This window comes from Microcaecilia unicolor, chromosome 6 (genome assembly GCF_901765095.1).
Source record: "Microcaecilia unicolor chromosome 6, aMicUni1.1, whole genome shotgun sequence".
Classification (NCBI taxonomy): Eukaryota; Metazoa; Chordata; class Amphibia; order Gymnophiona; family Siphonopidae; genus Microcaecilia; species Microcaecilia unicolor.
In genome coordinates this window covers 215,091,740-215,108,379 of record NC_044036.1, presented here as the reverse complement: position 1 = coordinate 215,108,379, position 16,640 = coordinate 215,091,740, and the positions used below count along the sequence as shown (strand labels likewise).

Below are 16,640 nucleotides of genomic sequence, written 5' to 3'. Positions count from 1 at the left end.
CCTATTGTGGATTAAAAACTGGTTAAAAGATAGAAAACAGAGAGTAAGGTTAAATGGTCAGTACTCTCAATGGAGAAGGATAGTTAGTGGGGTTCCCCAGGGGTCTGTGCTGGGACCACTGCTTTTAAACATATTTATAAATGACTTAGAGATGGGAGTAACTAGTGAGGTAATTAAATTTTCTGACTACACAAAGTTATTCAAAGTTGTTAAATTGCGGGAGGATTGTGAAAAATTACAAGAGGACCTTACGAGACTGGGAGACTGGGCGTCTAAATGGCAGATGATGTTTAATGTGAGCAAGTGCAAAGTGATGCATGTGGGAAAGAGGAACCCGAATTATAGCTACGTCATGCAAGGTTCCACGTTAGGAGTCACTGACCAAGAAAGGGATCTAGGTGTCATCGTTGATGATATGTTGAAACCTTCCATTCAGTGTGCTGCTGCGGCTAAGAAAGCAAATAGAATGGTAGGTATTATTAGGAAAGGAATGAAAAACAAAAATGAGGATGTTATAATGCTTTTGTATCGCGACCACACCTCGAATATTGTGTTCAACTCTGATCGTCACATCTCAAAAAAGATATAGTGAAATTTAAAAAGGTGTAGAGAAGGGCGACGAAAATGAAAAAGGGGATGCGACAACTTCCCTATGAGGGAAGACTAAAGCAGCTAGGACTCTTCAGGATGGAGAAAAGGCGACTGAGTGGAGATATGATAGAGGTCTATAAAATGATGAGTGGAGTTGAATGAGTAGATGTGAAGCATCTGTTTACATTTTACAAAAATACTAGGACTAGGGGGCATGCGATGAAACTACAAATTAGTACATTTAAAATGAATAGGAGAAAAAGTTTTCTTCACTCAGTGTGTAATTAAACTCTGGAATTCGTTGCCGGAGAATGTTGTAAAGGCGGTTAGCTTTGCAGAGTTTTAAAAAGGTTTGGACGGCTTCCTAAAGGAAAAGTTCATAGACCATTATTAAAATTGGACTTGGGGAAAATCCACTATTTCTGGGATAAGCAGAAAGTGATTACACAGAGAATTACTATGGTGGTATCTTTTGTTTTGGAGATGGATCACAATGCTGTATTGAGGCTTTCATTTAGACATTTGGACACACAGTTTCTGGGATCTAAGTTAGAATATTTCCTGCTCTTTCTAAAGAAACAAAGAAAAGGCTTAAGGCCTTTTTGGCCTTTCGACCAAGAATTTTGGCCTTGGGTGCCAATTTTGTACTTAAGTTTCCATGTTTATGTTTTGTATTATTTCAAAGTAAACAGTTTCAATTTTTTGATCCTAAACAACTTGAGGAATTTCTTGTTGGCTAAAGAAGAGATTAATATCACTGTATAAGTCCCATTTGCACACTGTAATCATAGGCTGGAGAGAGCCTTAAGGGTTGCAATAATCTTGGTTGATTGTCTCTAATTTTTTTTCTTTTTCCTATTTTTGGATCCTAATTACCTGTTATTTTGGACAAAGGTTTATTTCTTTTTCTTATTGTAGTCAATTAATTTGATACATATTATTCTATGTGAATTTAGTAATTACCAATTTTTTTATTGAGATGTATTTAACATTAAATAAATAAATATTTTTTTTTAAAAAAGAGGACATATACTGTGTGGGGGAGAGGAGAACCAAGGGCAGAGGAATGGGTACTGGGGTTAAAGTGGAGGAAAGATAGTGTAAATAAATACTTTATAACCATTGACGGTGAAATCATCATTACAAGTCCCATCTGGTAGACATTGGCACACAGCATATTAAAATGAATGATGACTAGACTACTAGCTATTCTACCCTAATGCAAAGAAGTTTTTTAAGGGAACACAATGTGAGCACATGTCTGCTGAGTTAAGCTTATGATGTATGACTTGCCTTATTATGATCTGCCTTGATGTGTTTGAGCCTCATTGACTGCTATTGCCTGTTATGATGCCTACTATATTTATGTTGTTTTGCTGCATGTGGCTTTTTTAATACACAGAAACATAGAAACATGATGGCAGATAAGGGCCAAGTGACCCATCCAGTCTGCCCATCCTCAGTAACCACTTTCTTTCCTAATGGATCCTACATGCCTGTCCCACGCTCTCTTAAATTCTGACACAGTCCTTGTCTCCACAACCTCCACCAGGAGGCCATTTCATGCATCCACCATCCTTTCTGTGAAAGATTCCTCCTAATTCTATTTCCTCTTAACTTCATCATATGCCCTCTCATTCTAGAGTTTTCCTTCATTTGAAAAAGGCTCGCCTCCTGTATATTGACACCACTGAGGTATTTAAATGTCTCTATCATATCCCCTCTCTCTCACCTCTTTACTAGTGTATACATGTTGCGGTTCCTAAGCCTGTCCCTATATGTTTTACAACAGAGACCGCTTACTAATTTTGTAGCTGCCCTCTGGACTGACTCCATCCTGTTTATATCTTTCCATAGGTGCAGTCTCCAGAATTGCATGCAGTACTCTAAATGGGGCCTCACCAGAGACTTATACAAGGGCACTATCACATCTGTTTTCCTGCTGCTCATCCCTCTCCTTATGCACACAAGCATCTTTCTGGCTTTGGCCTTCACCTTTTCTACATGTTTAGCCACCTTAAGGTCATCAGACACAATCACCCCCAAATCTCACTCTTCTTTCATACACAAAAGCACTTCTCCTCTTATAATATACCGTTCCCTTGGATTCTTGTACTCCAAGTGCATGACCCTGCATTTCTTAGCATTAAATCTTAGTTGCCAATTATTGGACCATTCTTCAAACTTCGCTAGATCCTTCTTCATACCATCCACACCCTCTGGGGTGTCCACCCTTGGACAGAGTTTGGTATCATCCTCAAAGAGACAAACCTTACCAGACAGTCCTTCTGCAATATCACTCATGAAGATGTTAAAAAAAGCCAGCCCGAGGACCAAACCCTGCGCTACACCACTGATAACAGCCCTTTCCTCAGAGCAAGCTCCATTTATCACTACCCTTTGTCTCCTTCCACTTAACCAGTTTTTAACCCAGTCAGTCACTTTAGGTCCCATACGGAGGGCATTCAGTTTATTTATCAGTCACCTGTGTGGGATTGTGTCAAAGGCTTTGCTAAAATCCAAGTATATCACATCTAGCATCCCTCCCAGTCCAACCTTTGGTCACCCAGTCAAAGAAATCAATCAGATCCATCTGACACGACCTGCTTCTAGTGAAGCCATGTTGCCTCGGGTCCAGCAGTCCATTCGATTTGAGAAACCTCACGATCCTCCGCTTTAGAAGTGTTTTCATTAGTTTACTCACCACTGAGGTCAGACTGACAGGTCTGTAATTCCCAACCTCCTCCATTCTTCTGCTTTTGTGGGGAGGGACCACATTCGCACTTCTCCAGTCCTCCAGTACCACTCCAGACTCTAAAGAAGCATTGAAGCGATCAGACAGTGGTGCCGCCAGATCATCTCCGAGTTCCCTGAGTACACTCGGATGTATCCCATCAGGCCCCATCGCTTTGTCTACATTTGTTTAGCCAGCTCTTCCCAAATTACTACTACTACTACTACTATTTAACATTTCTAAAGCGCTATAAGAGTTACGTAGCGATGTACAATCTAACAAAGAAGGACAGTCCAAAGGAGCTTACAATCTAAAGGACAAAAAAGTGCAGTCAATCAAATTGGGGGCAGTCTAGATTTCCTGGATAGAGGTACAATGGTTAGGTGCCAAAAGTGACATTGAAGAGGTGGGCTTTGAGCAAGGATTTGAAGATGGGCAGGGAGGGGGCTTGGTGTATGGGCTCAGGGAGTTCATTCCAAGCATAGGGTGAGGCGAGGCAGAAAGGGCGGAGCCTGGAGTTGGCAGTGGTGGAGAAGAGTACTGAGAGGAGGGATTTGTCCTGTGAGTGGATGTTACGGGTAGGAGCGTAAGGGGAGATGAGGGTAGAGAGATCATGAGGGGCTGCAGATTGCGTGCATTTGTAGGTTAGTAGGAGAAGCTTGAACTGTATGCCAGTGAAGTGACTTGAGGAAAGGGGTGATATGAGCATATCAGTCTAGGCGGAAGATAAGATGGGCAGCAGAGTTCTGAACGGATTGAAGGGGGGGATAGATGGTTAAGTGGGAGGCCAGTGAGGAGTAGGTTGCAGTAGTCAAGGCGAGAGGTGATGAGAGAGTGGATGAGAGTTTGGGTGGTGTGCTCAGAGAGGAAGGGGCGAATTTTGCTGATGTTAAAGAGAAAGAAGTGACAGGTCTTGGCTGTCTGCTGGATATGGGCAGAGAAGGAGAGGGAGGAGTCGAAGATGACTCCGAGGTTGCGGGCAGATGAGACGGGGAGGATGAGGGTGTTGTCGACTGAAATAGAGAGTGGAGGGAGAGGAGAAGTGGGTTTGGGTGTAAAGACAATGAGCTCGGTCTTGGCCAGTTTCAGGTGGCGGTTGGCCATCCAGGCAGCAATGTCGGATAAGCAGGCTGATACTTTGTCCTAGGTTTCCGCAGTGATTTCTGGTGTGGAGAGGTAAAGCTGGGTGTCGTCAGCATAAAGATGGTATTGGAAACCATGAGATGAGATTAGCGAGCCCAGGGAAGAGGTGTAGATTGAAAAAAGAAGGGGTCCAAGGACAGATCCCTCAGGAACTCCAACAGAGAGCGGGATGGGGGTGGAGGAAGATCCATGAGAATGTACTCTGAAGGTACGGTGGGAGAGATAAGAGAACCAGGAGAGGACAGAGCCCTGGAACCCAAATGAGGATAGTGCAGCAAGAAGTAAATTATGATTGACAGTGTCAAAAGCGGTGGATAGGTCGAGGAGGATGAGGATGGAGTAGTGACACAGTCTTCTGAAAATTGGTCCCGGTCTACCATATATCCATCCCCATTAGCATTTGTTTTCTGCAGTTCTACCCCCAGTCTTTTGTCTGTGAACACAGAACAGAAATAATTGTTAAGCAGTTCAGCTTTATCCTTATCAGCTTCTACATATTCCTCCCCCTCATCTTTGAGTCTCACAATGCTATTATGTCACTTCCTCCTGTCATTGATAAATCTGAAAAATGTCTTGTCCCCCAAGTTTACTGTATCGGCTATCCTTTCTTCCATTTGCCTCTTCACATTCCTGACAGCTTTTCCAGCTTCTCTTAGCTTTTCCAGATATTTTTGCCTGTCATCCTCTTTCTGAGTCCTCTTGGAACATATGAAGGCTAACCTTCTTTCCCTTACCTTTTCAGCTACTATGTTCAAGAAGAACAGCCTTCTTTTCCTCTTAGTTTTATTTAGTTTGTCGCCTTTAAAATAGCTCCTTTCAGTTTCACCCACTGCTGTTCTACTTCCTTCACCTGTTCCGATCCAGCTAACTCTTTCCTAAGAAATTCCTCTATCCCAGCAAAATTAGTTCTTTTGAAATCTAGGACCTTCAATCTTGAATAAGCCTTCTTCTCCTTTGTCTTAATATTGAACCACACCATTTGATGGTCACTAGATGCCAGAAGATCTCCCACCGTAACATCAGAAACGTTTTCTCCGTTTGTGATAACCGCAAGCAAACCTGAATACCTAACTTTGGGCAACCTTTACAGAATTCCAGGGAAAAGGGCTGGAAAAGGATGAGTGGCAGGGAAGGTGCTGGGGTTGGGAGAGGGTGAGAGACAGAGAAAGATAAACTGGGGAAGCAAAGAATACAGAGAATGGAAATGGGAGACAAGGAAAAAGGTGAAAGGTATTAGAAATAGGATACTGGGAAAAAATAAAATTCAGGTAAGAATGGAAGAAGTAGTGAGGTAAGCGCTGGAAGTAAAAAAACTGGTAAGTAGGTGAATGCCAGACTAAAAATTGGGAGAAAGGAGAAGGAGGAATAAAATCTTGCTACAGGTATGTAAAGAAAAAAGAAGCACATTAGAGAAATGGAGAAAAAAATGAAACAGAAGGATCAGAATCAGAGTTAGATTAGATATAAGAGAAGAAGGGAAGAAAACAGACAGTGAAAAGCAGAAAATGGAAATTAGATCCTAGAAAAGGACTTTGGAGAAAACCAGCAAGAGGAAGTAGTAAAGAGAGACCAGGATCAAACCAAGTGGAAAAATAAAATGGTCAGAAAACAAAAGTACAAAAAATTAGCTTTTTAATATTTATAGAAATGAGATGTCAGCTTGGAAACGGTGAATTTCTAGTATTACGTTCTGTACAGGAAGAAATGTCTTCCTGTCTCTTTTTTCTTTGTTCTGCTGCTCACAGACTTTTCATTTTCATTTTTGTATAGCTATTTGCTTCTAATCTGTAGTATTATTTATTTATTTTTACCAGCTGCCGGTCTGTGTTTTCCTTTTGCAACCACAGAGATTTCTTTTAAGATGTACATTCTGTGTAGGGTTGTTTCTTTTTTTCCAACTGGAGGTGTATTGGTGTTCTAGAATATTTGCAGTGCTGATTTTTCAAACGTAGAGTTAGTGCAATTTGAGGGTCTATTTGCAAGGATTTGTGCTACTTCTCGCTGTCTGGTAATGAAGGGAGTTTGTGAAGTCCGACCCACTCTGTGTGTGTAATACTCTCGACTGTATCTTTACCTCCTCACAGCTTACTATTCCAGCTACATTGCTCACGTCCCGTGATGTCCCCTGGACTGACCATTATTTCCTCTCTTTTATGCTCTCTCTGTCACCTGCAGGTCCTGTCATGGAATCCTCTCCCCCTTCTGTTCCTACATCCCTGCCACATGGTCTTCATTCAATCTCCTTTCCAGCCTGTATGTTCTAAGATTGGTTCATGCTCTCAACCCTTCCTTCTCCCCTCTTGATCCCTGGCCTGCTCATCTTGCGAGCCATTTGTTTCACTCTCTCTTCTCTACTTCTTCTTGTACTTCACTCTAGCCTCTTGCTCGGCCAGTTCCCTTCCTCCTGGAAACATACATTGGTCTGACCTCTGTTGAAGAAATCCCTTCTTGACCCCTCTGTCCTATCTAATTTTCATCTGTTTTTATTCTTCCTTTCTATTCCAGGAAGAATTGCCCCTCTCCCACAATGGACATGTGTCCAAATGGACGAGGGGAGTCTCCCAGAAGGCTTAAAATATATTCCTCAAACATGACCTCTTTCATCTGACAATCTCCGGCAACGAATTCCAGAGTTTAATTATGCGTTGGGTGAAGAAAATCTTTCTCCGATTTGTTTTAAATTTACTACACTGTAGTTTCATCGCATGCCCCCTAGTCCTAGTATTTTTGGAAAGCGTGAACAGATGCTTCACATCCACCTGTTCCACTCCACTCATTATTTTATATACCTCTATCATGTCTCCCCTCAGCCGTCTCTTCTCCAAGCTGAAAAGCCCTAGCCTCCTTAGTCTTTCTTCATAGGGAAGTCGTCCCATCCCCGCTATCATTTTAGTTGCCCTTCGCTGCACCTTTTCCAGTTCCACTATATCCTTCTTGAGATGCGTCTTCCTCGGTGAAGACTGAAGCAAAGAATTCATTCAATCTCTCCGCTACGTCTTTATATTCCTTGATCGCCCCTTTTACCACTCGGTCATCCAGCGGCCCAACCGATTCTTTTGCCGGCTTCCTGCTTTTAATATACCGAAAAAAATTTTGCTATCTTTTTTTCGAAATCCCTCTTGGCCTTCTTTATCTGCGCCTTGCATTTGCTTTGACACTCCTTATGCTGCTTCTTGTTATTTACAGACGGTTCCTTCTTCCATTTTCTGAAGGCATTTCTTTTAGCCCTAATAGCTTCCTTCACCTCACTTTTCAACCACGCCGGCTGTCCTTTGGACTTCCGTCTTTCTTTTCTAATTCGCGGAATATGTTTGGCCTGGGTCTCCAGGATGGTATTTTTGAACAGCGTCCATGCCTGTTGTACAGTTTTTACCCTCTCAGTTGCCCCCCTAAGTTTTTTTTAACCATTCTTCTCATTTTATCATAGTCTCCTTTTTTAAAGTTAAATGCTACTTCAAGGTTGATATCAAAACTGATCATATTATGATCACTGTTATCAAGCGGCCTCAATACCATAACGTCCCTCACCAGATCATGCGCTCCACTAAGGATCAAGTCTAGAATTTTTCCTTCTCTCGTCGGCTACTGCACCAGCTGCTCCATAAAGCTGTCCTTGATTTCATCAAGGAATTGTACCTCTCTAGCGTGTCCCGATGTTACATTTACCCAGTCTATATTTGGATAATTGAAGTCACCCATTATTCTCCTTTTGCCTTTCACACTTTGGATTCCCTCTGTTTCATTGGCAGTTACATAATACTATCAGTTACGTACATAACTTAATGTAATATATAATTAGCTGCTAATTAACATTAATGACCAATTATTGGCTATATTTGTGTTAATTGGTGCTAATTGGCACTAATTAGCAGTTACGCATACAACTGCTTAGTAAGGATTCTGGCAAATCGTGTATACAAAATCCAAAGTATGCAACTGTAAGGGAGGCATGGACCTGGAAGGGACATGGTCAAGTCAGGGGCATGCTTAGCACTTGTGCACACAGTTCACAGAATACTAACACTTATGTGTTTAACTGTCTGCAGTTAGATGTGAGCATTTACACCAGTCATTGAACTGGCATAGGTGCTCATGCCTAAAGTTAGGCATGTAACTGTGGACATCTGCTAGTATTCTTTAAAGGCAATTGTGTGCACAATTGCTTATACAGAATTCGCACTTAGTGTGCATCATTTATAAAGAATTATTCTCTATATGTGCATAAGTGCTAGTAGTCTATAACATAAGTGTCCAAATGGTACCTAAGCTTACGCATCCTGTTATAGAATTAAGGGGTAAATGATATACATAAAACTGACAAATGTAAATTGGTATGGGAACTTGGGAACAGAAGATAGAGCTGCAGCTAACCAGGCATTCTGCTACTCTTGGAAAGAAGAAGAAAGGTGCTAGATGATGGGACAGGGGTGTTAACATAGTAACATAGTAGATGATGGCAGAAAAAGACCTGCATGGTCCACCCAATCTGCCCAACAAGATAAACTCACATGTGTCATTTTTTGTGTATACCTTACCTTGATTTGTACCTGTCTTTTTCAGGGCACAGACCATATAAGTCTGCCCAGCACTATCCCCACCTCTCAACCACCCGCCCCGCCACCCACCACCGGCTCTGGCACAGACTGTATAAGTCTGCCCAGTGTTGGAGGAGGGAAGAGAGAGGAAGATGCTGGATGGGTGGGGGCTCGCAAACTGGTTGCAGGGAGAGTGCCTGAAATCCTAGCACAGGCCTTAAGAAAAGGGTTCGGCTGAAAACAGGTTTTCACAAATTCTCCCTGTGAGTTAAAAAGAGATCATATGCAGGCCTATATAATCAGCAGCAGTAACAATTAATCTGCCTACTGCATTCTGGAGAGGAGATCTTCGGATGTGAACTTCATTGTCAGACCTTTACTCTGCTGTTGAACAGTTTTCTTAGCATAATTAGCAGGAGAACTTTGTTTATTGCAGCCTAGTTTTTCTCATCAGATCAATCTGTTGCATTGTTTCTTACCTTTAGCCTTGTTGACATTTGATAACCCTGAGGTCTCTCAGTTTCTCCACCAGGCCAAATAATTTTCCGGTCATTCAGCAGAACCTGCAGCATTCACAAAGGAATGGAACAAAGATCATACACGAGAGGGTTAAGCAACAGAGCAGGCCCACTGTTCCCTCTATGCTGAATGTGAGTCCTCCAACTGCATTGCTGGAGTGGTACTTCAATATTGTGTTTTCAATCACTTGGAACATACAGGTTCCATGTAGTCCTGCAGAGCTTGCCTGCCCTTTACTATTGAAAATGTGATAGTGAAACAGCACCCCTCACTGGCGGGACTACAGGTGGAGGACTTCTGCTCAGCTTAGAGGGAACAGTGGACAGGACATGTAGCTGATCAAAAGAAGAGACAGAGGGGGACCAACTGGAGGAAGATACATCAGGTAACCTGAATGTACTGCAACACAAAAGGTGAAAATTACATTTTTTAATTAAAAGTATAAAGCAGCTTGTTAGTGCCAGGGTAGTTTATCTGTGCAGTACAACACTCCCAGGTGAGCACTAAGTAAGTAATAGCATAATAGAGTAGTTCAATAATGCAAAATTCTGAGGTGTGGAATATATCTTACCAGGGCTGTGCCGACACGGTAAGCGAGGTAAGCAACGCAGGGGGGCGCCGACCTCTAGAGGGCACCACTCACCTGCAAAATCTTTTACCTGAAGTTGTGATTCTCCTCTCTCCCCTGCCCTTCCCCGTATCAGGAAGTGAAGGTAACCCAGCAGTGCTGAGACAGACACGCTGCTCTGCTAAAGCTGCTTCAAAGAGTACAACCAGCAGCTATTTATGGCTTTGGTGTGTGAACAACTTTCATTCAGGGTGAGCTGGAACAACATTCAAATTAAAGAGAACAGGTTTGGAGGCAGGTGTGCAAGTGAGACTGGGGAGAAATAAAAAATAAATAGTGTAATTGTTATCTGTAAGTGGTTCAAAGTTTTTGTTTTTTGAGCATGTACACTGAGAGGAGGACATGACTGCAATGATGTGTACATGATTATCATATCTACAGCTAAAATCCATTTAATTGGCTGAGGTTCAAAGAGGAAGTTTAGCTGAACGTATAGTGTAGAATAGCTGGTAAGTAAATCTGATTGCTTTTTTTGTGTGTTTGTTTTTATATAAAACATTCTGCTTGGATAGGGAGAGTTTGTGATACTTGAAAATACATTTTGCTTTAATGAAATTGCTAAACTTTAGAGTCAGAGACTTATCAATGAGGGATACATACAGTGGAAAGGAAGCCCTGGAAACAGAGTTAAGAGGACAGATAACAGCAACAGAATCAGATACTGGGCCAGCATGATCAGAAAAAGAAAGTCACCAGCCAACAAAGGTAGAAAAAAATCATTTTATTTTCATTTTAGTGTTTGGAATATGTCCACTTTGAGAATTTACATCTGCTATCTTATTTTGCAATGTATAGCAGTCTCCAAGAGACTGGGCTCCCAGTGAGCCAGGGAGGTCAGACTGTGTAAATGAGATGAAGAGACACCCCCCCCCCCCCCCCACACTGTAACAAAGACAGGAACATGCATAATCAAAGCTTAGGTCTCTGCAGTTACAAGGGCTGGCCATTCCTAATTATGCTAATAGTTTGTAATAGGCTAAGTCCCACTGAAAAGCCTCTTTATAAAGGCAGTGCTTTCTCTGGAGAGCAGTGTTAAGAAACAGCAGGAATTGTGTTTATTTTTTTAAACTGCTTTCTTGTGTAAGCTAATTTACAGTTTTCTAGTATATGCTTGACATTGAAGGGTGTGGTAGACCCTTTTGTCAGGTCTGGCTGGACCTGTAGTTTTCAGTCTAAAGGAAAGACAGGTAGCAATGGAGAAACATCTAATGAAGAAGCGAGACGGGGGGGGGGGGGGGGGGGCACCAACTGATAGTCTGCAGGGGGGCACCAGAGACCCTTGGCACGGCCCTGTATCCTACAGAGGAATAAAGGCATAGATCACTGTGGCAGACAATCAAATAGATGCCAAGCCACCCTGAATAATTTTTAAACAGCGTGAGATCTTTAACACAGATTGAGATTTTGGACTGAAGAATACTAATCATAAGGTCATAACCAAAAAGTGGGAAGAAAAAGTGAATAGGCCATGCCTACTCACAATCTAAGAATTGGGCTATCTTTACAGGCAATAATGGGCCCGATATCCAAGCAGAATTATGTTTAGTGATGGCTACTGCTAAACATACAAGTCCACTATCTGTGGATTTTCAGCAGCATTATCTGAACAGTGCCAGCAAAAATCCCTCTAACCACCATGACACTATCTGGATAGTCAAACCAAAAAAAAGGGGTTGAATGCTTCCACAGCAAAGAAACAGCCAGGCACAGAGTGGAAGAAGACAGTTTCAAGAAGTACCAAAAGTCCAGTATCTTCAAATTAAAAAAGTTATTTTCCACTAAAAGTTGCATAAACACTTTGGACCCAACACGGGATGTGTTTTAGCAATATGCCTTCCTCAGGGGTCACAGCAGTATGGAGAATAACTACAAATTCTGTAAATAATGTGACTATCAGCAAAAACAGAACAGCAGAATTCTGACTAAGCAGTTATACCCTTTTCTCAGCTGTGCTGTTTTTGCTAACAGTCACATCATTTACTGAAATTGTGGTTATTCTCCATACTGTTTGTTGTATTTCAACAAAGTTGTGACCCCTGAGGCCCGTGTTGGGTCTGAACTGTTTATGCAACTTTTATCGGAGAATAAAGTTTTACTTTTTATATTGGACTTTTGGTAGTTCTTGGAACTGTCTTCTTCCACTCTGTGCCTGATTATCTAGTTATGCCAGGACAGAGTAAGAATGGTACAAGGGCAGAACGACTAGATATATAGATAATAGTGATACTTGTCCAGTATCTCTATAGCTAAGCAGTTTAATTTAGGCCTACAAAAAAAGTAGTCCTAAATTAAACCATTTAGCAGCTGAGCTAAGTATCATCGTTATGAGGGTAATTTTATAATAAAGCACCTAGGTTAAGAGGCCAAGTAGGCACCTACAAAGGCACTATTATATAAAGACATATTGGTATCTATGTGTCTATATAAAATATCAGAGCACATAGCAGAAATCATGTCTTGAATACAGGTATGGATATTTACCCATACCTGTATGGGTAAATATCCATACCTGTATGGATATTTACCCAAGTCTGGTCCTCAGCCAGGGCTGGCAAACATGGCAATTTCCCTGGTCCCCCATGCTACAGGAGGCCCCAAGCCTGCCTCAAACCAAAGAAGGCAGGCTTTGGGGCCCCTTCCTCAATTTCTACCCTGAGTCCCTGCATTTCTAACATCAGCCTTGTCATTAGGGATGGGGTTGCAAATCTAGGCTTTGAATTACCAGCTGGGTCTCTGTAGGCTTGCTCGCTTGCAACTTGATTAAGGACATTCCATGGCCCAACACAATTTGCAATAGCTCTTTGGTGTCATATCACTAGTTTATGCAATCTAATCAGATAAAAAGCACTGTGCAGCACACTATACAATAGAATACTGGTAGAAATCAAGACATACTTGACTGCCATTGAAGATTCCAATCGGGACCAGTTTACGATTCTGTAAGTTCATGATGTTGTAATTGGCAAATTTCCTGTCCCCATCTTCATTAAATTCCACTCGCCCAGTGACACCATCTGGGTACTTGGAAGACATCAGCACCCTATATTCAAAAGCAAGTAACCTGTAAATGTAACTTCTCTTAAACCACTCCTTCAGAAATTCCATAAATGCTTACAGGTAAATTGCAACAGCAACAATATGGCTACAATATGTCATTAACAAATCTGTAAAGTTATATCCAAAATATGGCACCTATAGTGCTTATTACTTATCGTTTTTTATTATTGTGTATATATTTAATCATAGCAATTCTATAAATTGGTACCTCAGTCTAGGCGACCCAATGCCAAGATACCATTACAGTATGGTCACTACCCAGGCAGGGGGAGGAGTAGGGAAACACGCTCCGCGTGTTTCCCTACTCCTCCCCCTCCTACGTCACCAGCCCGACGCCAAGCAACACACCGCGACCCAGCCAGCAGCAAACAGCGACCCAGGCAGGGGGAGGAGTAGGGAAACACGCGGAGCATGTTTCCCTACTCCTCCTCCCCCCCCCCCCCGTGCCTAGGAATCACTGGAGACTGGCTGCCAACCTCCGGAACCACCCGCGCATAGTAACCGCCCTCAAAAACCCGCTGCCGCCCTCCCTCTCCTCTCCAAGTCCGGATTCAGACTCTCGGAGAGGACGAAACACCCAAAAGAAAACGCTGCCACCCTCCCTCTCCTCTCAAAGTCCGGATTCAGACTGTTGGAGAGGACGAAGAGGGAGGGCGCCGAGACGGCGAGCAAGCGCCTCTGGTGACTGTCCAATGTGGAGGAGGCAGGTGAGGGCTCAGGGCAGGGGTCGGGGTCCAGTAGTGGCAAGTCGGAGGAGGGGTGAGGGAAAGAGCAGCGGGTCCAATTCCAGCGCTGCCGTCATCCCTGTTCACTCTAAACAAAGCAAGCAAACCTATGACATGCTGTAGGATGTCCAATAGACAGCAGTGGAAGTGAACAATGCAAGTCTATGGTAAGCAAGGAAGCCCATTGGTTAATCTCTGATTCCACTCCCCTACGCAGCCGTCATTCGTATACACTCAAAAAAAGGAAACCTAGCAGCTGCTGCTTCTCATTGTCGTTTTTAAAGCTGTTTCCACTGGATAGACAGTGCCTTAAAACGTGGAGGACAAAAGGAGGGGGGAGACACACAGACCCTGCAACTGGGAGGAAGGGAGCAGGGCCGTGCCAACACGGTAAGCGGGGTAAGCACGGCAGGGGGGCGCCGACCTCTGGGGGGCGCCACCGCACTATGCTTACCTCACCCTCCCGCTCCCATTGCCCAACTGCCCGCCCTCTTCTCTCCCGCAAGAATAAAGATCCCTTTGCTTTTTTTTTTCTTTTAAATTTACCTCCGTCTGGCAGCGCAGGCGCAGCATCAATGAAGGAGGCGGCGCTCCCGACGTGTCTAGCCTTCCCATCCCTTCGCTCAGTGTTCTGCCTTCTTCTGACATCAAGGAAATGACGTCAGAAGAAGGCGGGACACTGAGGAAAGGGAAGGCTAGACACATTGGGAGCGCCGCCTCCTTCACTGACGCTGTGCCTGCGCTGCCGGACGGAGGTAAATTTAAAAGAAAAAAAAAGAAAAGGGATGTTGGGGGGGAGAAGAGGGCGGGCAGCTGGGACATGGGAGCGGGAGGGCAGGGGAGAGAGGAGCATGGATGCGAGGGCAGGCTTCATGGAAGGGAGAGAGGGGAATTGCTGGATAAGGATGAATGGAAGGGGCGGGGGACAGATGGGCATGGATGGATGGGAAGGTAGGGTTCAGGGAGAGAGGGGAATTGCTGGATAGGGATGAATGGAGGGGGCAGGGGAGAGAGGAGCATGGATGGATATGGATTGCAGGGCAGGGCTCAGGGAGAGAGGGGAATTGCTGGATAGGGATGAATGGAGGGGGCAGGGGACAGAGGAGCATGGATGGGCATGGATTGGGAGGGCAGGGCTCAGGGAGAGAGGAGAATTGCTGGATAGGGATGAATGGAGGGGGCAGGGGATGGATGGATATGGATTGCAGGAAAGGGCTCAGGGAGAGAGGGGAATTGCTGGATAGGGATGAATGGAGGGGGGAGGGAACAGAGGAGCATGGATGGATATGGATTGCAGGGCTTAGGGAGAGAGGGGAATTGCTGAATAGGGATGAATGGAGGGGGCAGGGGACAGATGGACATGGATGGATATGGATTGCAGGACAGGGCTCAGGGAGAGAGGGGAATTGCTGGATAGGGATGAATGGAGGGGGCAGGGGACAGAGGAGCATGGATGGGCATGAATTGGGAGGGCAGGGCTGAGGGAGAGAGGGGAATTGCTGGATAGGGATGAATGGAGGGGGCAGGGGACAGAGGAGCATGGATGGATATGGATTGCAGGGCAGGGCTCAGGGAGAGAGGAGAAATTGCTGGACATAGAGGGGAGGGAAGAGAGATGAAGGGGATGAAATGAGGGAAAAGGAAGAGAGGAGAAAAACTGCACATGGATGAAGAAAATAGGCAGAAGCTGAGGACCAGAAATGAAGAAGAAAGGAGGAAAGGAAAGAAATAAATGGAAAGGAAGCCCTGGAAACGGAGTTAAGAGGACAGATAGCAGCAGAATCAGATACTGGGCCAGCATGATCAGAAAGAAAAGTCACCAAAGGTAGAAAAAAAATCATTTTATTTTCATTTTAGTGTTTGGAATATGTCCACTTTGAGAATTTACATCTGGTATCTTATTTTGCAATATATAGCAATTTGTTTCTAAGAATATTGCTGACAATTCCTGTCAGTGTGGCAAGTGGTGAGCGATCATTTTTACGGGGGGGGGGGGGGGGGGGGGGGGGGGGGGGGGGGGGGGGGGGGGGGGGGGGGGGGGGGGGGGGGCGCCAACTGATAGTCTGCAGCCCTGGAAGGGAGAGGGAGAGAAACCATTTACATGTATAGAGTCTGGTAAAAGCTTTGGTCAGAAGGTAAACCTCACAATGCACCAGAGAATACACACAGGAGTGAAACTATTTACATGTCCTGAGTGTAGTAAAAGCTTTGGTTGGAAAAGCCTCACATGGCATCAGATAATCCACACAGGGATGAAACCATTTACATGCACTGAGGAGGTAAAAACTTCAGTTGCATTGGGACAGGTAATTAGGGAATGTAAACTCTTTCTATGAAGTATGGAAAAATAGCACTCTGATATTTAGATATATGTCATAAGACCTCCTTTTCATCTATAGATCTGAATTCAAAGCCCAAATCTAATGATAAACAATAGACACAATGTTCAGATGTTATAAAAATAATAGAAAGCTTGGCATCAGGTAGAATAGTGGAAAAGTGACATCCTAGGAAAGCAATAGGGCATCATAGGGGGCACTGCAGTGGACTTTATAAAATGTTCCCAGGTACACATCTCACCATTGCTCCCTTACCTTGTCCAAAACCCACTACCCACAACTGTACACCACTACCATAGCCCTGACAGGTGAAGTGAGCACCAATATGTGGTTACAGTGGGTTTGTGGTGGGTTTTGGAGGGATCACAG

General features: G+C 43.8%; 1 protein-coding gene across 4 annotated transcripts in view; it reads right to left on the bottom strand.

Moving 5' to 3' along the window:
* Window positions 1-16,640, bottom strand: part of GRIN1 (glutamate ionotropic receptor NMDA type subunit 1) — a 703,940-nt gene that overhangs the window by 305,758 nt on the left and 381,542 nt on the right. For all 4 annotated transcript variants that reach the window (XM_030206505.1, XM_030206506.1, XM_030206507.1 and 1 more), the window contains 2 exons: window positions 13,046-13,192; window positions 9,483-9,566 (listed from right to left, as the gene is read on the bottom strand). In XM_030206505.1, the coding sequence (XP_030062365.1) occupies window positions 9,483-9,566; window positions 13,046-13,192 (231 nt within the window). The remainder of the gene's footprint in view (window positions 1-9,482; window positions 9,567-13,045; window positions 13,193-16,640) is intronic.